This window comes from Hippocampus zosterae, chromosome 2, assembly GCF_025434085.1.
Source record: "Hippocampus zosterae strain Florida chromosome 2, ASM2543408v3, whole genome shotgun sequence".
Lineage (NCBI taxonomy): Eukaryota > Metazoa > Chordata > Actinopteri > Syngnathiformes > Syngnathidae > Hippocampus > Hippocampus zosterae.
Genome location: NC_067452.1, coordinates 32,626,136 through 32,649,216, shown reverse-complemented (window position 1 = coordinate 32,649,216; position 23,081 = coordinate 32,626,136). Strand labels below are relative to the sequence as shown.

At 41.0% G+C, this 23,081-nt stretch overlaps 1 protein-coding gene across 3 annotated transcripts in view; it reads right to left on the bottom strand.

Moving 5' to 3' along the window:
• The window catches only part of LOC127596803 (plexin-A1-like), a 193,560-nt gene that overhangs the window by 72,010 nt on the left and 98,469 nt on the right, over nt 1–23,081 (bottom strand). For all 3 annotated transcript variants that reach the window (XM_052059677.1, XM_052059679.1, XM_052059678.1), the window contains exons 5-8: nt 10,569–10,669; nt 9,734–9,857; nt 8,609–8,762; nt 8,093–8,192 (exon numbers count right to left, since the gene is read on the bottom strand). In XM_052059677.1, the coding sequence (XP_051915637.1) occupies nt 8,093–8,192; nt 8,609–8,762; nt 9,734–9,857; nt 10,569–10,669 (479 nt within the window). The remainder of the gene's footprint in view (nt 1–8,092; nt 8,193–8,608; nt 8,763–9,733; nt 9,858–10,568; nt 10,670–23,081) is intronic.

Genomic DNA, 23,081 nt, shown 5'->3' with positions numbered 1-23,081 from the left:
TGCACTTGGAGGCCGCCCTCTACCCTGATTTCTTTCTCCAACAGATACAGTATAGGGTATTTTCCGCACTACAAGTTGCACCTAAAGGCATTCAATTGCCTTAAAAGCCGACAGTGCGCCTTATAATCTGATGCATCTTTATATCAATAAATATTTTTTTTCTTGGAGGTAATGTTTTAAATGTTCTGTAAAGTGCTTCGTGACAGATGCAGCGGTTGTGAAAACGGTATATAAATACGGCTGTATTGTATTGTATTTAGCGTCGCTCCATCTAGTGGATGCATAATGCGACCGCAGCCTCGCTTGTAGCTTGTATTCTATGCGCCTTATAATGCGCATATAATACCTATATATGTAAACAGTTTAAAAATAGGCCATTCATCTCATACTCCGAGGTGCCTTATAGTGTGGAAAATATGGTGAATGTTGATGTTGAATGTGCGTCCCACATGTGCGGATGTGCATCACAGCAGAAGTAGCGATGACATTGAAATGACAAGTGCAACCATGGTCTTGCGTATTACGACTTTATCCAGGCTGTCAGCAAGACCAGAGTGGAGGATGAAAGCATCACAGAGAGATACAAACCAGAGGAATCCACTCCTCTCTCCTTATGCTCCATTCTTGGAGGCTTTAAGTGAAATAAGCTGGCAGTCTAAGATAAGCCGTTTCCCCCAGAATGCCTGTTGTCTTTCTTTCTCAAAAATCAGGAAGGGCAGTGTATAAAAACACATATTCAGCAGCTGATTAGTTGACGAAAATAAGATTATGGCAACCATTACTTGACAATGTGAGCGACATCTGTGCAGTTAATAGTGAGTTATAAACCGTTCGATGCACCGCATGCTATGAGGTGAACCCAAAGCGAAATGACAGCAAACTATTACATAGTGGAGCGTGTTTCCATGCCAATGCCAGATAAAATCACATTTAAATCCGAATGAAACATCCACCCATCTATTATGCCACCGAACCTCTCGAGGGTTGTGTGCCTGCTAGAGGTGAACTGGTCGCCAAGCAAATGCAGGGTAAATATTGACAAACACCTATTCATAGTCATAATTTTGAGTATTATTTTGAGGGGATTGAAAAACTAACGCTGAAGAGAAATTGCAGTTCCAGAAGGATACTCACAAGCAGTAATCAGCTCTTGAGGCCTGACTGAGCTGCAGCATGAGATACACAATCGATGGTAGAGGATTAACATAGGGTAGGTGAGAGGTGCGCGGAGGTTATGCTAACAATCTGTTTGTGAGGGGAGCTGGTGAATCAGAACCTCCGCACTATTAACCATGGGCTTTATTGATCGCTGCTTGCACCGCTCTGCGTATGCATGTGTGCACCGTGTGAGGCACTTGGAGTCAAGTCAGACAAAATACATAGAATGGGACACCACTTGATGCACAACATGTCACCTGCATTGACAGAACAAGATTCCTCTGGGTCACCGCGATACTGGCGTCCTCGGGTGGAGCTGTCAATGATTTGGACAACTGGCTCTCGCTAAGTATACTGCTACATGAGAGTCAATAAGCCCCCGCCCCGCAGTCAACGCCACTATTTACAAGGTCTAAGCAACAGAGTCAAGTCAAACACTTTTTCATCCTCTCCGAGCTCATTTTCTGTGGTGAGAATCAATAATACAAATATTTTGAATTGCTTGCACAGCTATCCCATTCTGAATTTCAAGGAAGATGTACAGTCAAACCTCGGTTTTCGAACCTCTCTCTTATCGACCAAATCGGATTTCGGCCAGAAAATTCGAGATTTTTACGCCTCGGATTATGACCGAAAACCAATCGACCAAACTGAGCAAACCCGAATATGCCACGCGACTTCTCTCGGCTTCCTCACATGAGAAAGTGACGCTTCCTCATATAACGTTCATTGTGAGCAGACGTGTTTGTTGTGATTTCTGTAAATCTTACTGTTTTTTTGCAAAGTGTATTAGCCTCCAATCATCGGCGAATTGAATTTTTTCGGATTTCGAACGAATCGCTTTTCGAACAGCCTTCTGGAACGGATTATGGTCAAAAACCGAGGTAGGACTGTATTTATTTTCCCAGATGGCTGGTGCGTTTACGGGATGGGCACCGGCATCATGGGCAGCCCTCCCGCGATTATTTTTGGGCACAGTACTGCCGAACCCCGTCGCCAAGTATGTTTTGGGACGTCAACGACAACTTTTCAACTGCTGTTTGAGTCACATCGGCCACTTTACTGCCCTTTTGTTTCTTTGAATGAATGTTTTATTTCAGCTTTGCTAATATCGCACAAAAATGTATTGACTTGGCTGGTTTGATTCATGCTACTGTGTATGAATAAATCCACCAACACAAAAACGGGACTTTATTGGCGGAGGTCAAAATGGCCATTGTGCACTGTTCGGATTATTACTTTTCGAAGGAATTGCTGCAAAAGTCTCATGAGAAAGACAGCCAAATAGGTGTGATACACAGTCAAACTAGACATTGTCTAATGAGGATCCATAGCAGTCATGAAATGGTGCATTTAGCTCTCAGCTCTTCAGCTATAGAAGAAAATGAGAAGATTCTCAGCGGGGGACTGAGACTCATTATAAGATATTATTGCATCTTGTCACACTGAAGTCCAAAAGAAGCGAGTATGATGGTCTCAAACCCCAGTTTAATTAAAGCAGGTCACACAGTGGAAAATGGAGCGCTAGCAAGAAAGGAAGGACTTTATGCTTGTGTAACTGCAGGGAACTTCCTAAACAGATGCCAGTACAAAACATCACGTAAGTATACTGAAGCTTGTATCGTTCTCAAAGGAGGCGACAAAATTTGGGTTTTTTCTTGACATACAAAGCCATGTTGGGTGGTTGTTGAGTGTGGGCCCCCTCTTTCGACATTCTTTCCACTTTTCAGCCTTTTCATATTCTAATGCGGTGGACCCCAACATTTTCGGGGTGTTCATTTGTGCCATTTATTTCAAATGAAGTACGAACGTGAACAAGAGGTGTTGAGGGAACGCACATTCCAAGTACTTCAGTGGTACCAAAGGCCACATGCCTGACTGGTTGTAAAACTTGACTGTTTTTGAATTTTACATTAAGAGTGTAAAACGTCTTTTGGTGACATTTGCAAATGCCGAATGCCATTGGAGGCTGAGAGGCTGATGTGACTTTTATACATGATCATGTGTGTATCTGTGATGCGACTCCCCTCTTTTACGATCAACATTGGGTAACTTCTTTTTCCCCTTGACATGACAATTGTCATGGTTGAGCTGTTTTGGTCCAACAAGGTGGCACTGTAGGGCTCCTCCTACAGCAGCGCACCTGTTGGTCGTTGTGTCATTAGTAGGGTGTCTGTTAAAAGGACTCCCGGCGAGGCCACTCAGTATCGGGTCATTGTTTCTGTCATCGCTTTTGTTGATTAGTGTTTACTGCTTTACTTCCATGGATTTTTGTTTGTGTTGCTTTCACTTTGTTTTTCTGGCTTTTAGTTGTACTTTGGATTCTTGTTGTTTTCAGGACTTTGTTCTGGATGTTGTTTTCTCAGTGTCTTGGTTAATACAGTTTGTCAAGTTCACCCTGCTCCTCCCTCCTGTCTGCTTTTCGAGGTCCCTCACCACCACATTCTTGACAACAATAAATACTGTACATCAATCAGTATTGCATCACCTCTTCATGCATTCATCTTTAGTTTTACCGTGTTACACTTAACAGTGGTTACATTTGATTTTTGTTCCTTTGATGCCAATTAGCCTAATACACATTATAATATCCTGGCATAGTACTTCCATTCTTTGAGATTTTCTTTTTAATTCTGAATTTTAAAAAAAAGAGGGTTTTAATTTGTCCTATTTAACTCATCTGGTGTGTGTGCCCCCAAATTTTTTTTTCAGACTGTGTTTCTCGAAAGGGGAATTTCCTGCTCATCCCAGTCTTTCCCCCCATGGCACTCGCTATTGTTTTTTTTTCCCTCTCTTCCTTTTAAAACATGCAATATTCCTCCTCCCGCATGCTCAATTAAACTACACAAAGCTTCTTGTTAATACAAATGTCTAATATTGTAAAAGGCTGTGTAAATAGCCAGCAGGATCCTTTGCTGTGCCAACTTAGTGCCTTCTGTCTCTTTGAGGGACTTCTGAGTGTGCACCTGTTCATGTGCAAAGCATCACACACCGGCGAATGTGCGCTCGAGTTTGTCTTGCGTGGAGCCCACGCACCAGCCCCGCCGGGTTGCTCGCTAGCCCGCAGGCTGCTCCGCATCTGAGCCTGATGCACGTGCGCGCCCGCCGTTGCTCGTCAGATGTTGTGCGTCTGCTTTTGTGAGCCTGTGCGCTCTCATCCTCCTCATGCCCATGGGGAGGGGAACTCCATTATCTACCACTGAGTGCTGCGGCCTCTGTGCCAGGCTTCCTACAGGCGAGGTCAAAGATTAAAAGTAGCAAACTGATACGAGAGGGAGGGGAGCGGCTGGGGGGTTGTATAATATGTGGTTTTATGTTACTGCTGCTGCGGAAGTGACTTCACTGTAGGTTAACGATGCCACGGGAGTCCTAAGGGGGGCAATGTCAAAGGAGGAAAAGAAAATGCATATACAGTAAGCTACAACAAACAACAAAAAGCTCTGACTAAACGGATCAAAGATTCAGCTCGGCCTCGCGGCCTGGACGAGAGGCACAGGTGAGCCCTTTCACCATGCTCACTACATTATGCTGCACAGACAGACCACCTCAAGCTAATTATTGGCCAATTACTATGCAGATATATGCAGAGCCGAGAGCAGAGTGCAGGCAATGAAATAGGCTTGATGAACGAGAGAGGGACAGGAAAAGTGAAGTGTGGGGAGGATGGCTAAGAGGGGTTGTGGTCAGGAAAAGGAGGGACGAGATGAGGGAAAGGTGGAAAAGGCAGGGGTGAAATCATAGATATCCGCGGAAGAATGGAGTCATGGAGCAGCACCCGTCTGAAGCAAGACGAGAAGAGGTATGCTTGGGTATGATACTGCATGGCATAAGGTTAATAATACATGCGATTCATCCCATAGAAATAGTTATACACGACCACAATGTCATATCTCGATATACTGTACATATATGCATTTTTTTTTTTGGTTTGTTTTTTTTGTTGCTGGGAAGGCTTCTATTAATCTAGATTTTTGTTGTTGTTTTGTTTTATGTAATTGTGAAAGTGTATCAGTGTGCTTATAACATCTTTATTTTCTGGTTGAGCACAATTTTAGCACGAGGTGCACTCTAAATTAGAAACTGATTTGCGCTGCAGGTCAAAATGTGCAAAGTATGTTTGTAGAGAATTGCAAACAGACCTTCACAGGCTGCAGAGAGGTGAACGCAATTCCCAAACAAGTACAACAAAGCTGGTCACAGCACAAAAAAACCCCCTAACAAAACAGTTTTTATGCATGAGTGCAGCTGCATAGTCAATAAAAATAGAGCCCAAAGTCTTAAAAATATAATTGTTTGTATAATACTCAATGATTGGTTTGGTCATTCTTTCAGTATCAGTTAGTGGTTTCTTTGTTTCTTTGAATTTGGTGAGCTGTACCCGTGTACTTTTGTCTTTGTCATTTTGTGTATGAGCCCAGCCAAAGACAAATTTCTGTCCTCCAATGGTTTTAGATGAAGAGTTTATAGTTTATTCTTGCTCAACAGGGAAAACAAAAATGAGGCGCACATACTAATTCTAGCATTGAGGCATTACGCAGTCAAGGATGCAAAGACAACACTAGAGCCGAAGTCACACACTGGAGCAGCCTGGAGTCATGAGTCCATGAAATGTTATTCATTTTTATTTCCCCTTAATCTTGCAGGTCAGTTCAAATAAGAACATTTACGATCCATCTGTCTCCGCGAGATAGCATTCTTCAATTTAGGGATACACACACTTCCATACCACAAGAAAAACCAGTTACGAATAATAATTCTGCAAGCAAACTTCTTTAGTTGGCATGCACTTGCTACCGTTAGATTAGGCCTTGTTCACTGCATATTTATTATCGATTGGTTACTTGAGCTGGGCCGTTATATCACTCTGACCTTTCCACTTACCGTATTTTCCGAATTATAAGTCGTTCCTCAAAGCCTATAATCCGATGTGCCTATTATACAGAGACTGTAACTCTCCTCACTGAGTTGTTTCCTTGTTAGTGTTCCTCTGCCATCTAGTGGTGACAATGAGCAGGAACCAATTGTAGCCTAAAAGGGTTCTGCCCGACTACTTTGTGAGCTCTGCGCAGCCATTATGAAACAAAGATAATACCAAGAGCATAGTTAACGACTGACCAAATGAAGGAAGAAGGAGAAAAGCAAGACTACTAAAGATATTTATCCCATCGTGGATGTGAGCCCACAAGGTTTGCGTGACTTTTTGTTGAATCATGTCATTGTCTTCATAACTTTAGTTTTTCAGTTTTTGTTTTGTAATGCCATTTGTATTTATGTTTCATGTCCGTGTTTGTGACTAGTTCTCATTGTTACGGCTTCAGTGCAGACTATATAAATAAAGCTGTATTGTATTGTACTCCCTTTAGCGTAGCACCATCTCGTGGTTGCAGCCATTATTGCAGTCTCTATTCTATGTGCCTTATAATGCAGTGCACTCTATACATGAAAACAGTTTTAAACTCGGCCATTGATTGAAGGTGCGCCTTACAATCCGAAGCGCCTTATAGTGCAGAAAATACGGTACTATAACATTCCTTATCTATGGAACACTTCCGAATTGAATCCAGTCACACCTTGACACATCAGCTTGGCAAAGTTGCCCCCTACGTGCGTGTGGCTAAGATAAGATAAGAACGAGAAAGTATACAATCCACCAACATGAAAACAGTGAGCATGAGGAAATTGAATAGCTCTCCAGGAACTTTCGCAGGTCTGTTTATCTTAAATGCATACTTATAGTAGTATTAACTCCCAGAAGAGTGTATATTGTCAGTTGAACTATTTAATGGTAGCCAAGAAGATCGAGGACACAGCCATGGAGCCTTTTTCTGACAGATGCGGAAGGTCTCTATCCAATATGCTTGTTTGTTCTGATATTATTTTTGCCACGTTCACATTGGGCGGGTAGGGGTGGGGGGTGGGGGGGTCCGACTCTCCTTGGCCCATGTGAGAATGTGTGACTTCACCATTTTTACTGCATTCAACTCGTATGCACGCTAAAAGCACTATAAATAACAAAAGTAGTAGAAAGTTCACAGTGATATCGCATGAAATACTCAAGTCATCCATTTCATTAGGTGTGCCACAGTGGCCTAATCGAACACGACACTAATACTACCACCCTTAAATTGGCTATGTCGTAGCAGAAAACCAAAAATGTATATTTGTAGGGGAGAAGTAAATATACTTCGAAAAGATTAGGGAGCATTTGTTGGCTTGACTGCACGTCTTAGTTTTGCATGGTTTGGGATTGATTTATCACTTCACCCATCAGCAGTCTTATCATTGCATGAAATGTAATTAACGCATTGATTTGTAGAAATGACCTGAAAACCAATAATGAATAAGCAAAGGTCACACATTGTTCTATTCACTCGTTATCATGATCCGTTATTTGCAGGCTCTGTTGCTTTCCAGAAAGAATTGCAATGGACTTGGATCAATGTCTTGAGCAACTCACCTTCTTGCTGCACAAATGATGCCAGACCTCCACTAAGGCTAATAATCCTAGTCTAAATCAGCACTATATTGTTCACCTTCATGGACACCAACCGCAGCAGGTATGCTGCGTATGCCTGAAATGCGTCATGAGAATGAGTATTTTTTTCAGCTGCATTTTGTTGACTGAATTAACTGGTGGATTTGCATTATTGGTCTAAATAAAATGTGCTGTTTTGTCCGTATCACAACCTGCTTAACTGAAGACATTGCGGGTAAAATAAACCGTTGAATCAGTTGAGTACCTCTGGTCATTTATAGTCCAACCTGATTTATTTATTGATTAAAGCAGATGTTGTTTTGCATTGTCACAACAACACAACCGTGTTGAGAATGTATGTAGTGACCACCCCGATACGGGGTTTTGGTCTGCACCCGTGTTTGATTTCTGTGTTCACAAATGCATTACATACAAAAAAAAAATTAAACGACAACTTACGATCGGTGGACACTGCAATTGTAGAAGATAAAGTCCACACTGGCAAACGTCTTCCCTGTCTCCTTTGACCTCAGGTACAGTTTTATTACACGCCGGTCACCTACGAGTCAGAATTACAGAAATAGCCATGTGTTTTATGACGTGTTCAATCAGCAATATTCCTTTATGTACATTTGACATTTGCACTCCAGTAAGTGTGTGTGAACTGTTTCATGAACCTTTCATTAATGTCAAATCTGAGTTAATATATTTAGAAATGTTAAGTGTCTCATTGCACAGTTTGTTTTCACGTTTGCATAGTTGACATTTTCACATTGAGTGAGTTTCTGCTCCAAAGACTACAGCTGATTCAATAGAATTTCATTTGACCTGTTTATATTTTTATGGTGTTCTGATATATAAAAAAGACATGCAAGAAACATTATCAAACCCAAATATTTATCGAAGGAATCCTTCTGAAAACCTATTCCACAGTTGTGACCCTTGAGATTTTGATTATTGACTATTGACTATTACCTTGGTTGTGCGTGATGGGAGCCACCTCCTTTGAAGAGGGGGACAAGCAGAAGATCCGACCACCGTAGATGCGTCCTTCTGTTTCGACGTAGTCTTCAAATGAGCAGTTTACTCCGGCAGACAGACTGGGCACATTTTGGGTCTGAAGTACCAACTGGGAGGAGGAAATGTTTGGGTAAGAAATACAATTAAACATGTATTGAGCTTGGATGATGGAAAACTTCCAGAAACAGCAGACAAGTTTGAGCCCTTGCGTTTGAGGAACGTTTGGCTCTGTATCGACTAAGTCCTGTTGTTCTAACCATTGTCTACACAGCTGTTTGGTTAGGTAAATAATACATACAATAGAGTCTCTGGACAGGCACAGACTCAGCTTGTTGATTTTTTTTTTTTTTTTCCGTTGTTGGGTTTGAATTTGCCCGAATGACTTCTCTGGACTTTGGATTTGTCTTTTTATTTAAGCAAATCTCAAATCTTAGATTTCACAGACAAACAGGGTGAGAGAGTTTCCAAGTTTATTATAGTTCATTAATATTGAAAAAAACCTTTCCTTTACAAAATAAAATGAAAATGGAGGTGTTTAAAAAAAGACAAATAATTTATATGCCATTGTCTGTCTAAATGGCCTTCATTGGTTCCCCCCCCCCCCCCCCCCCACCTTTACCAATTTCGTTTTTAGTGCATTAGGTTTTTGGGTTGATTTATAATGTCCAACCATCATGTAACAATTTTGGCAATGTGGCCTGAGGGGCGGGGGAAACAAAATCCCTTGCATGATTGCGACACATGGGAGAAAAAACCACCGCACCCAGTTTAGGATTTCTCTGATTATGCAAACCAAGTGCCGATCTATTGTCGTGGAAGTAGATCTCTGCGGTGTCTAGACCCATTCCTTTTTGAAGTTGCAAAAAACGGTCACCTAAATAATTGCGAGTCCGTAAACATGCAGAAATATCAAAGTCAGGTGGATGCACCAACCATGCATTTGAATGCATCAAATATAGAAGTCAAAGTACTTTTTGTACGATTTCTTATAACGATCACATAAAAGTCTGTTGCCTGCACCAAAAGTACGTGTCCTTGTCCTAGTTTTCACAACCCCACATATACTGCAAGACATTATACCTGCACTTCGGACATGGTGACCGAGATGGTGTCGGGTTGGACAGAGAGTCGGACACACTGATCCACTCTTGTGGTGAAACGCTGTGGTTCCTCCGCCCGCTCGCAGTGATCCTTTCTCGAACATCTATGAGAGAAGAATGAAACATGTGCTTGTTCATATAAACTGCAAGCTAATCACAAGATATTCTGATAAAAGTAAATATCCCTTAAAAATTGGTAGGGTCTAAATTGGACAGGCACAAGATGCATCACTTCGGGGGTTTAGGTAGAAGAGGATTTTCATATTTGCAGGATATAAACCGATATTAACAATTGAGGTGGATTGTGTAGTTTATTTTACTATTGGTCTAATACAAATCCTGCTTCTCCCACCTTAAAGGTCTAGTGGGGACTACAGGGCTGTTTAAAGGGTTTACGCTGCAAGGAATCAAAGAGAATGGTTGGCCACAAATGTTCTCAAATCAAATTCCATGTTAATGACCTTATTTAGGATTAGCATGCTTGTTTTGATTTGTATGTTATGTCAATTCAGGTGTGTTTAATTTCCCTGGCTTTGTGACAACATGAATTCAAAATCATTCTGTGGTATCTTTTTTTAATTGTATTTTGTTGTGGCATATGTGGTAAAAGACTTCAGAGAAAATACACATCCATAGTATATCTCTATAAATCACGCATGAGCAGCAGTGGTGATGCTTTAATCAGCAATGATATGCAGTAATATGACATGCAATGTTTCTTTATGAATAAAAACAGGAATGATCAAATGGCACATTACTTAATGTAATGTGCCATTTTACATTACATACAACTCAATGCCGCTGCGTACACTTACACGTTGTGTAGCACACACCAGCCACAGTGAGGGTCCCCCGATCCCAGACAAGCTCCGCAGGAAGCGTACTGCTCACAGCTCTCCACGGGTACTCGTGTAACCTGGGAGTAAGATACACACGTGCTTAACAGTTCCCGATGGAAAACATCATAAAATTCTGGGTTTTTCTATCGAGTGTAAAAAAGAAGTGCCCAACAGGGGTCTCTGCCTGTACACTGAGATTAAAAGAACAAGTCCACTGTGACCATCAGAGATAAACGGTTGCGGAGGCGGCTGCTTACAACATCTTACCACTGCATATTTGTAAAGTAAGCTAGAGGGGGAGACCTGCTGACTCCAACTTATGTAAACACACACTGATTAAAATGGTATGCTTACACAGATATCTCCCAGTCATATAATGCAACTAAGGACTTATTTTTCAGACCCAAGAACACGTTGTTTCTATTAAGGAGTCTAAGACGAAGGATTTTTCTGACAAACTTGGTTAAGTGCAGACCTCGACCAAAGTTTGCACCACGGCTTTGATAAGCCTCGGCACACCTGAGCTTTTGATGACTGAAAGTAGAGTGAACTTTATGTCTGCTGGAGCGACGTCTAAGTATTAGCATAGGTAGTCTCAGGTGAGTTTGGGAAATTTGATCATGGTTCAGGAAAACCTATTCCGAGCTCTGCGGATAAATGTGGTGGAAGTCATTGTATTCCATTCATAAATATGGCAACAGAGTATCAAGTCGGCTGTGTTCACACCCACAACGACGCAAACTGACCGTTTCTATGGTCAACACTTGGTGTAGCCTGCCACGGCGCACATTTAGTTTGTGCGTCACACCAGACTTGTACTGGACACAAATATAGAGCCCATATTGTTAACACTATGGGTTGTCCATGAACTCTGACTGCTGAGGTCACAGTAGTAGGATTTCTTGTGGGATCTTCTACTCCTGTTACTGCTTCGACTACTCCTGTTTGATCCAACCAAGGGTCAGAAAATATCTTCTGCTCAGTGTATTGAACCTTGAAAACAATTTACAATGTCCGAATGCAAATGGCCAAACATCTGACTTGCAGCCAGTTATTGAAATGAATCCTGCACATATACTGTATAAGGCCATCCTCTGAACATAACTCACAGCAAGAAGAAAATGTTGACTAAATTCTCACGGATGCCATACAAAACAAACGCTGCTGTACACTGGACAACATCGATAGACCGATTACTCATTTCGTCAAGCAGATCTCGACTGACTGGCATCCGTGTTTCTGCATGTCTATGATAAGATGAAGGATGAATGATTTCTGTGAGGAGCCCTGAGATCTTGGGTATCAACAAGGACATCATATCAAAACTGTGTAAAGAGACCTGCCTCTCAAACAGCAGCCAAATAAATATCCCCTAAAGGAGACAGAAGGCAAGACGATGCGCTTTGGGGGAAACTCCATTTCATCAGGTTGTCTTTGCCCTATAACATGGTATCTTGAAATTCACCTTGTGTGTTACAAGGTCATCCATAGATCCATTTGGATAGAAATATTGTGACAAAAAGTCAATTTTTCCTACTTTCAAGTAATTTGGGGACAATTAGGGAAGCTCCTTTTGTTCCAACATAATTCTGCCAACAAGCGCGCTAGTCTGGCAAACTAGCTTGTTCTATTGCAGCTATGTGGCTCTTACTTTGGAAGACAGTCGGTGGAGTGCCAGAATCTCAGGACCTGCATGCACATCTTGTGGAGCATAAAGCAGTTTGAAAAAGTGTTGTTGTTGTTTTTTTTCTTTTCAGTTGATCAAGGCGTTTCTTCTGTTTCATTCCACGAGCTTTCAACTGTGTCCATTACCTTTCTGGGTTAGCTGATTGTTTTATGTGCCAAGTCAGATAAAACAAACTGACTTGGCACCATCTGAACCATCCTCCCAGCCATCCATTTTTGATGCTACATGTCCCGTTTGGAATCACATCACGGTCTGCATCTATGTAGACTGAAAATGTGGATTGCTAGCCAGTCATGAGGTGATACGGAACAGCACACTGACTTCATATTTGCTACATGAACATCAGCATAGTGAATCACTATGCTACCAATGGTCCCACATTCTAATTAATATGGAAATAAATCGTTTTTTTTTCCCTGATTAAAAAACGGACAGAAAATATTGAGGAAGCCAAGTTATGGCATTGAAAGAAAATACATTGAATTACCCTCACTCCAGATTTCTGTCACTTGACCTGTCAATAATAATGCTGGTCACATCATGTTAATATTCGGTACAGCCACACACTACAAAATGATACACCACGGGAGCTACAGTATATTAAAAAAAATAAATAAAAAAGGATAAAAGAGAGAAATAATAATCTAAGCGTAGGTTTACTGAGGCCCTTTTCTTATACGATATTATTTCTTGTTTTAGTTTGCTTTCTGTAAAATAGGCATGTGAAAAAAAAAGAACATTAGAAACAGCTGTGTGGAAGATGCACTGCATTTCAACACTATTGCAACAATAATGCACATGTTTTGATTAACCTCATGTTTGGAATTTTAATAGATTGTGAAAGTTAATCTGATAAATTGCCCAGTAAATGTAGATGTCAGTAACTTTCAAACAAAAATACAAATCTGAAGCGTCTCAATTTATTTGTCTCATATTTTGCAACGACAATCGGTGAAATTAAAGAGATTGTAGTTTTAAAATAAATACATTCACTACATGTATCTAAAAAAAATGAAGGAAGACAAAAAGGAAACATTTTTGTGACAAATAAATGGTACATTTTACAAATCGTGTATTGGGCTTTTACATCAATATCCATTGAGAGCTTTTACACAAACAACACATATCTCAAGTAAATGCCACTAATGCATCTTTCTCATCCTCATACTGAAGAGTGTGAACACAATAGCTTACAGCGGATTCATAGTGACCCGCGCCTGATAACTATTATAATACAACCATTACCAACATGTCCCTTTTCACAGCACACCAAATGGCACCAGATTACTGTCATTACACAAATAGCATGTTAGTATTACAGTCTGATAGAGGGAGGAGAGAGAATCCAAAAAAAAACCCCAAAAACATTCAAGCACAATAGCAAAAGAAAGAGAATGGAATACAATGAGATTTAGCGACTGGCGGGTGGGTGATGAAATGGTTCTTTCATTGAGTTTGAGAAAACACATAACAGGAAGGGAATGCGCGAGCCTTGTGTCTTACCAGAGTAAATATGAACCACCATTGTGGAATCAAATATGGCATTTCCATCCCAGGCCTATTTGCTACAGCAAAGACATTCATTTGTGGACAGCGGAAGAAGAGGAGTGGAAAGAAAATGAGGATTAGAAAATAAGGTAGCCGTGGATATAGAGAATGACACCATTGGTGCGATGAACATCCCGCAGCAGTTTGAGACCTGTGGTAATTATTTGAAATACAAAACAGCTTCATGTGAGCCTCTCTTGTTTGGGTTTATGATAGAGGGATTAATCTTTTCAGTGCTGGAAGGGAGGATGGGAAAGAAACAATGAACGATTGCACCGGTGGATGGATGGCAGAGATGCAAAAGAGAAATGTGATTGGGTTGAATGGCTCAGTCCCCATGTGCAGCACATGCAGTCCAGTGACTGAAATATAATTGCCCTATCTGCCCCATACAAATAAAGATGAAAGGCTTCTGTGAGGTAACAACACCAAGATTTCCATACAAACAAAAACGCAACAGATAGTAGAAAAATGTTATTATTTAGCGATAGTGTGTATTTTGTGGCCAGCATGTTCATACAACTGTGTGTATTATAAGACAAGGCATCTTTTAGGGTTTAGGAGGTTATTGGTTGGGCATTTAAAAATATTGTTTACAGGAATAAATATCTATGTCATCATGTGTCAAGTAAAGCTGGACAGATTCTCGGAATACATCTCATCTTATATCATGTAACCATGACTGTGATAAACAATGACTTCTCAGCCATGTTGACTGCTTGCTATGATGTGAAGGGAATGGCTTTTTAACACTGGCTGGAAGAATCAAATATATATTTTTTTAAACCTAAAAGACATTCTGCTGGAGTGGGCATTAAGATGTGCCCTCTGGGCAGTGCTCCTACAGACAACACTGTAGCCCTGCCAATGATATTGATTGGTTCAATTTAACGTCTACTTTGAAAATGGCCAAATGGGCCCCTGAATTTCAATTGTGGACCCGCCTCCTGGGCAGGTATAAAATGAATTAATGGCAAAAAATAAATAAAAAAATTTAAAAAAAATGGAATAATTGCACTATATCAGCCACTAAAGATGGCCGCCCACATGTACCTGCCAAGCCCAACGTCCAGTCCAACCCTGGCTACTGAAACATAATCCATAGATCTGAATGACTTTCCCGAAATGTTAACGTTTCCTTCATTCCATGCAATTTCTTGTCATCCCCTCTTCCTTTGTGTTCATCTTCATCTACCATCTGTCTTTTGTCCAGTTACACCGAAAAACACGGCAAAGGAAGCCATAGATCAAAAGTCGACACGGGTAGAGACAACCTTGGTGGACACAGACAAAATGGTTGTCTCTTGATGAGAGGATCTCTCCATCACTATTCCATCTTGGGCCGACATCTAATCCAGTATTAGTTATGTCCGCCCATCAAGCCCGCAGTGGGAAAACGTTTGGGAGTCTTATTTTAACCCTAAATGAAAACCAGGCTATAAGATGATAACGTGGTTTGGTCCTTCAAACAATCGCATGAGAAATATTGTAGAAAATCACCACCTGAACCCCTTTCGAAAACAAATCCTCTACAGACTGAGCAGATTGTGACCAAATCCAATAAAACCCCCTTTGCTTGGCAGGAATAACAATTTCTACTGTATTAATTCTATAAAAGCAATGCAATTACTCAATCTTGGTGTTCTTTCTCTGCTTGTTTCAATTACACACTTCAGCACATTTTCGTGTTTCCACCCGAGTCACGTCATTTCTCTCAACTCTATGAAGACATCGCACTGTCTTTGACTGTCTCACAAATCAAATTCTGATCATCTCTGTCTCTCTCTCTCTCTCTCCCTCTTTCACCATAAATACAGTGACTACTGAGTTTACAGGCGTTTGAGCGTGAATCATGCAGCATATGTGCTAAAAATGTTCTTAAAATAATTGAATAGGTTAGCATCATGCTTATCACAAACACATGCATGTGCACAAGTGTTGATGGAAACAAACGGAAGAACACAAGATTAAAAAATAATATAATATAATATGAAATGTTACATATGGTTAAGTTGACCTGGACTGGGTCAAGCTATCTGAAACAAATTGGCTGTGTGTTCTTAAACACACTACAGATGATTGTGATTGAGTGATCTATGCACATCTCACATACCATATTTCTACTTTACACATAATTTGCTTTAATGTAATGTAATGCAATTGACTGGCAACTAGTTCAGGGGTGTACCCCGCTGTTGGGATAGGATCCAACATGCCCGTGGCCCTTGTGAAGATAAGCGGTTCGGAAAATTGATGGATAAGTTTTGGGACTGGAACGGGTTAATTGCAACTCCATTCATTACAATGGGAAACATGACCTCAATTTATGAACACGTTTGTAACATGAAGTCATCATGGCAGTGATAGGGTGAATTCATGCAGTCTCTCCAATTATGTTGCAGTTGAATCTGCAGAATTTGCCGGCCGGATTCCTACTTGAGGATTTTGTGTGGTACATTTGATGAGAAATGCACAACATGGCAACAATAATTCAGAATTGTGTCACTCGAAACATGTATAGCAATGTCAATTCAGCCTACGAATAGCCAGTAAACGTTTTGCACCAACTGGTTTGTTTTCAGTTACTGGACACCATTCATCTTGGTTCATGCAGCATGGTGAAAATCAGATTTGAATAATACGGTCACCGAAAAGAAAAAGCAGCCTTGTATGGCTCTGCTGTGGGAAGACGCTTTGTAAATTATATTACTATATGCTTTAACAGTGCGATCTTTAAACAGGAGATCACCTCATTGCGACACAATATTCTACAAAACTCATAAAACTGTGTGAGACGGCATTTTCCAACTCAAAACACCAATTAGCCAGGAGGACCAAGGGCACTGAGAAAACATTTCCGCGTCCTCACATCATTCCGCCTGTTCACTGCTTTATCCCTTTTTTCCTTTTTTTAAAACAACTTCAAAGTTGACAAAACACTAAAGAGGACGATTTTATTAAGAAATTGGGTGCATTTCGCCCCGCTGACCTCGAAGTGCAGTAAACGCTGAGTGAATTGAATATGAAGCCTCTCTAATGCGGTGCCAGGCTTAGCATTTCTCTATCGTGCAGTACTGCACGTCTACATGCATTTCAGAAGGCGAGTCCAAATCGATCAACGGAGGTGCAACATCATCAACCCGTGATGTCACCGTCTGCCCATCCCCACGGAGGAAGAGGTGACGCCTTGAGCTGCCAAGAGGTCGCCTCATGAATCGGTTTTACAAGAAAAAGAGGCATGACCTTGCCCTTCACGTTAATTAGTTCACTCGGCTGCAGTCTTTTACAATCATTATATCATTTGGCGAGTTTATTCATTGTCAATAAATGTTTAAAAACATTACAATGAAATATAGTAATATGTGTTTTCAATGCATTCTCGTTGGAAGGTGATGCCACACGTGCATATGAATGATCACGCAGGGGCTGTGGTGCTCATATTGAGGGAAAATTGTTTTGTTTTTGTTTTTAAACAATTTCCCTTTTTTTTTCATTAGGACACATCCAGTGAAATGATGGCTGGTGATTACATGAGAAGAGGGTAATGTACACCGGAAATCAATATATTGCAAGCCTTCAGGTTGATGACGAATTGGATGATGTCGTTCATGGGAGCATGCAGAGGAAACGTTTCTGCATCGGCAACATTAAACGACCGAAAGGCGATTACGACGTGATGAAAAATGCATTTTGTTTGATAAGTACAATTGGAACATGAAATGTCAGAGTGACCGCAGTGGTCAAATTGACTCAAGCCTTTTTTCATTCTTTCTGAGGTAAAAAATGTGATGTTACTGAATTGACTGGAGATGACAAATAAACAATGTTTGAGTATTGTAAAAATGTGTGAAAGACAAAGATAACCAGATGTAAGTCTCGCATTAGCTCATCCAAAATGTTCTTCATCACAAAGCAGGCGCTCTTATGTTATCTCCCCCCTCTGTGTGCGTGTGTGTGTGTGGGTGTGTGCGAGTGTAGGAAAAGAGAGTCACCTCTGGGACAAAGATAGTCCAATCCAACACTTTTAATTATGTGAGCGAGTGAATATGGGGAAAGGTAAATTGCTCTGTCAAGCTGGGAAATGGGCTTTTTTATGTTTGAGCTCTCATCACTTGGCATTTCTATTATTCAACACGGAGAGAGACGGGCTGGAAAGAGGAGGAGCAGGAGAAGGGGGACGGACGGACAAAAAAAAAAGATGATTGGCTATACAACGCTTTGAGATGCTAAAGACTGACTCTTGTGGTAGGCATGGTAGGAGCCATTTCTATTTGGCCTCACTACAGTGAAGGAAGGTCGAATTGCGATCATACAACAGTAATACCATTTTAAAGAGGGTGGGGTGGGGGGGTGAAGTCCTTTAAAATCAATCTAAAACTTTGAGAGACTTTGAGCTCAAGATTTTTTGGGGGAGGGTGTGGGGGGGGGGATACTTCACAGCTGGGTTTTCTCCAGGTACTATGGTTTCCCCCCACATTTCAGAAACATGCGTGGGAGGCTGATTGAACATTGTTCAATTGTCCCTGGGTGTGACTGTGACCACGGATGTTTGTTTGTCTATGTGTGCCCTGGCTGTCCACCAGTTCCCCATAAGACGGCCGGGATATCCTCCAGCACGCCCCGTGACCCTTGTGAGGATAAGCGGAACAGAAAATGGATGGTTGGATTTTAGCTGCGTAAGCTTGGAAAGAAAGATAAAGAGCGATTGTTCCCCTTCAACCAGGAATGGAACTTCGGTCTATGTGTTTGTTTTGGATGTTCAGCACAAGGTACAATAATAAAAGAGGGGCTGAGTATACAACGTGAATAGAGCTGCTTTTCGTTGCGGTGGCCAGATTCCCCTCAACCGACGTCCAAAGGGTGAACAAACAAGTTTGACGCTTAACAGCGGTGAACGGCACAACTTGTAAAGTAATAAACCAATTTGTGAGAACGCAAGTAAGTTGTGTTCATTAGAAACTATTTAACTCTCACTCAAGCGGAACGTATATAATATAAAGCTGATTTTGGTAGAATACAACAGTAGAAAAGTGAGCGAAGAGTGTCTGAACGTGTTCGGAGAAGAATTGCGTGGTCCGTGTGCACGGACTCTGATTTGTTGCAGGAGATAAAAGCGACACATATCAAATAGTCCTTTGTTTGCTTAAATAAAGCCAAAATCGCCATCTGTCCCAATGACGTTGCAATTCCGGCTCGGCTCTATTTTATTTGATCTCAGACCTGATAAGAATTTTGCAGTAGAGTATGAATGATTGAAATCTGCATTTTAATACAACCATTTTTTTTCATCTAAACCAATGATCTCAACGGCAAAAGTCATCGGTTTACCTTTCCAAATATGAGAGTTTTGTTCCGGTCAAGGCGGCAAAATAATATTACCGAATGTGCATTCAGACGTGCAGACACCTTTAGATTATATTTTTTGAAAGTCATAATAAATGCATCATGTTTTTGTGTGGTAAAGCATCACATGGGAACAGGAATGCTAAGTTTTCTTGTAATTGAGTGGCAGAGTAGTTGGCACATCCACCACATATTTTGGAGGATGGGGTTAAAATCCAGGCACCGGTGGGAGCCTCTCAATGCTTGCGTGGCTTTTCTATAAATACTGTAGCTTCCTCCCACACTTCAAAAGCATGCATGTCTGGGTCACTGAAGACTCTCTATTGTCCTTTGGGTTAAATGTGAGTATGAATATCTGTTTGTCTACATGTGCCCTGCATTAAAATGGTGACCAGTCCAGGGTGTTCCCCACATCTACCACTTCTTATTTTCAGACCGATAACGGGTACGAGCATTCACTCATTGAGTGCGCACAGATACCGACTATCGATAGCGCTTGTACATTTCATATGACACAATGACAAAATATTGTGAGCAAAATCTTTCTGATGCAGATATGATTTGCCGACATGTCAAACTGCTGTAGCATAGCACCAACTATTGTCAATGTCAGATTTTTTTTTTCCACTTTCAGTATGGGTTACTCGTATCGGCAGTCTTCGCGAGTCCCCGATACCAAAATATAAGGCCGGTATCGGTGCTCGCCCATCCCGAGCCACAACCACCGAAATAAATGTTAAAGGCTCACGTAAATTGATGTTCGGATCATTCAGCCATTTCAGTTGGACTCCCCTTCAGAAACTGAAATATCGTCAACAGCAATGGGCCTGGTCACCACTGTCAAACTAGGCCATGTTATTTAACATTGCAGTCCAAAAGCCTCAGGGGCAGACAATGCTCCAAATCAGCAGGCCAGGAAGGCTTTTTCGTGCCCTTTCATGTTGAATGCATTAAGTCGGAGAGTGAGACCTTATATTTCAACGGGACAACACTTACTCCTTAATTCTAGTGTAGACCGAAAACGAAATAAAGAAATCACGTAAAAGAAGGATTACAAAAGGAAATCCAACAAACCGATTATATTGTTCCACCTTTATACTCAATGGCACGCACACTCACTGCTTGGTTTCTGAGAACGATTGTGAACATCGTCAGTTTTCAATCTTTAGAGAGGAACTGCAATTATGTGCTTCACAAAGAGATTCCTTAAACTCTCTTCTCATTAAGTCTCTTCTTGCAAGGGTCAAAGAGGATCATACATGCATGTATGTAGACTGTACGTCGCACTTATGCATAGTGACGCTTACGTGAATGTATCACTGTGGTCCATCTTTCCATGCAGGCATTGTGTTTTTTTTATCCTATCATCCCCACAGTCGCAGTGCTAACACTCACATAAATGCAGTAGACATATTGGTGCTCATCAAAAAGTAAAACACTTGGCTTGAATAATTGAAAATGACTTTTCTGGGGCCAAGAACCAATCGCTATCATGTAAATAACAGCAAATAAGAGGGAACCTATGGGAACACTTGGAAGATGAATGACTTCACAACTGGGAGAAGTGCTGAGCAATGCAAGCTTTGCAATACAGGATGCGTATTTGAATCAAATTCAATGACATTGGTGAGATTTAGAATCTCAACTGTTTTGGTTTTGATTTTCATCCCGTTTGTGTTTTTAGTGCTTCTGAAAATTAGAGTGTTGAAAACGTTTGAGCTCACCCCTGAACAAAGACAAGGGAATGGAAAATCCTATTGGACCCCATGCACCCTGCCCACCACATTTTCCAGCTACTCCCTTCAGGCAAGCGCTACCGATTCATGCACACCAAAACCAGCAGACATTCAAACAGCTTCTTCCCTCTCGCCATTAAATCCCTAAACAGTAACTCAAATCTGTCGTGGCTCTTTGCATTTTTGCACACCCCTGTGCAACAGTATTACTGCAATGATCATTGTTGCTCCAGCTCTCTCCATATTTGAACAATTGTCAATGATCAATATTCCACAGCACCAAACACTTTAAAGCGCTCAAGGACTTTCTGTATAGTTGCGCACCTAAACTTGTACTGTAATTACTGCTACTGGTCACTTACAAAAATGGTGCACAACCGTCAAAGTGATCAGTGGTGCAATGCAATACTATATCTCCGCTCGATACTCTGCACATCGTCACACAGCTTCTCATTGGATGGTACTACTGCACATTGGTACTTTTACATTACGGAAAGTCTTTCAATACTTTTCTGCCATGTCCTTGTTTCTAGTAGTTGCTTGTTTTTGCAGTCCTAGGGTAGCCTGTAGTACCAGAGACAAATTCCTTGTGTGTTCTACATATGTGGCCAATAAAGGTGATTCTCCTCTTGTTGCATGTGTGTAGCCTTCTCTTTGTACGTTATATATATTTCCACCTCTTGTCTTTGGTACAGTCTAAGCCTCCCTCTGGGTCCTGCCGTCCTTGATGGACAGGCTTAATTCCCCAGTCAGACCAACACTGTCCATTTGTATCAATTACACTCGACTTATTCGCTGTGCTCATGCAGACACATGGAAGTCAATTATGTCTAATCTTTGGTAAATTACACGGCACTCACGAGGCAGTTCTGTCTACGGGCCCGAGAATGTCTCACTCAAGGTTATCACGGTGCGGTCATTAGCTGTTATGAGATAAGAGTCGTTGCAGGTAAGGAATGAGAAGGTGATGAAAAGTAGAGCAAGGCGTACGGTCATACGTAATACTTTTATGTGCTACGTCGTGATAAGAATGCTGTGATACGCTTGAGCTGCCGCACGTTTCAACATCAGCCCTTCGTTCACACCTCACAAAAGTAAATGAAGGGTTTCTGTCAATGATTGCTCTATTTATTTTAACATTAATGGTGAATTATGAAGGAATTAAAAAAAACTAAGTATTGACGTGCATTTGATGTCCCTTAGCAAGCCCCGTATTTTGTTCTGACAACTGGATATACCATTCAGAATGGATGTTCACCCTTATCACATAATAATCTGTTTGAGCTCAGTGACACGCATTCTTGTGTGAAAAAGCTTTTTTGTTCCAGTCTCGGACATGAATGTCAGGACATAAAATTGAACAGAAAATACGGCCATTTCTTACAAGAGAAATTTTCCACAGTTTCCAACTGATGGTTTAAGAAGAGGCCCCTTGTTTTTTGGACAGCGTAGCACAAAAGCGCTGGCTCATCAGTAAGAACTTAATTAAAATGACCATCTACAAGTTGTCTGTCGACAGCAAAGATGCAAAGCCTAATGACCTCTGCCTCCGCAGAATCTGCTCCATGTGGCTTTGACAAGAAATGAAGTGTTTATATAATTGGGTTGGAGACACAGATGGACAGTGGGATGAGACGTTTTGTCGGGGTGTCGGCCCTGATGACTTGATCAGTGAATACCAGCAGTGACTGATTTCATTGACTAATTTGAATGCTGCGATTGTCAGGACATTTTGTGAATACATTTGCTTTCTGTTTTGTTATTATTATTATTATTTGTTTTGTTTGAACGAACAATATGGTGGCAGCCAGAGAAGAGCTAGTTTATAAATAATCCTCACATTGTTTTCCCAAGTACAAGAAAAGAGAAGAAAGGCAATCGTGGAGTCAATAACACTGAACGTTTATACGCGCAAAAGACATCTCTCGATATTTCAGAAACTTTTGGCACAGTGCCTCCATATATGGACCAGCTGACCTTTGTCACCTGACAGCTCAATTCATTGTTTAATTGTCAAAATTTTAAGTCCTAAATTATTAAGCATCATGTTAACGTACAGCACATAAAAAAGAGCAATATACAGTATTTTAAAGCTTGTTTGGAAGCAGGAGAAATAAAGCAAATCCCAGAAATAACACTTGTATGGAATGAGACTGGTGTTATTTTCCCTTTCTA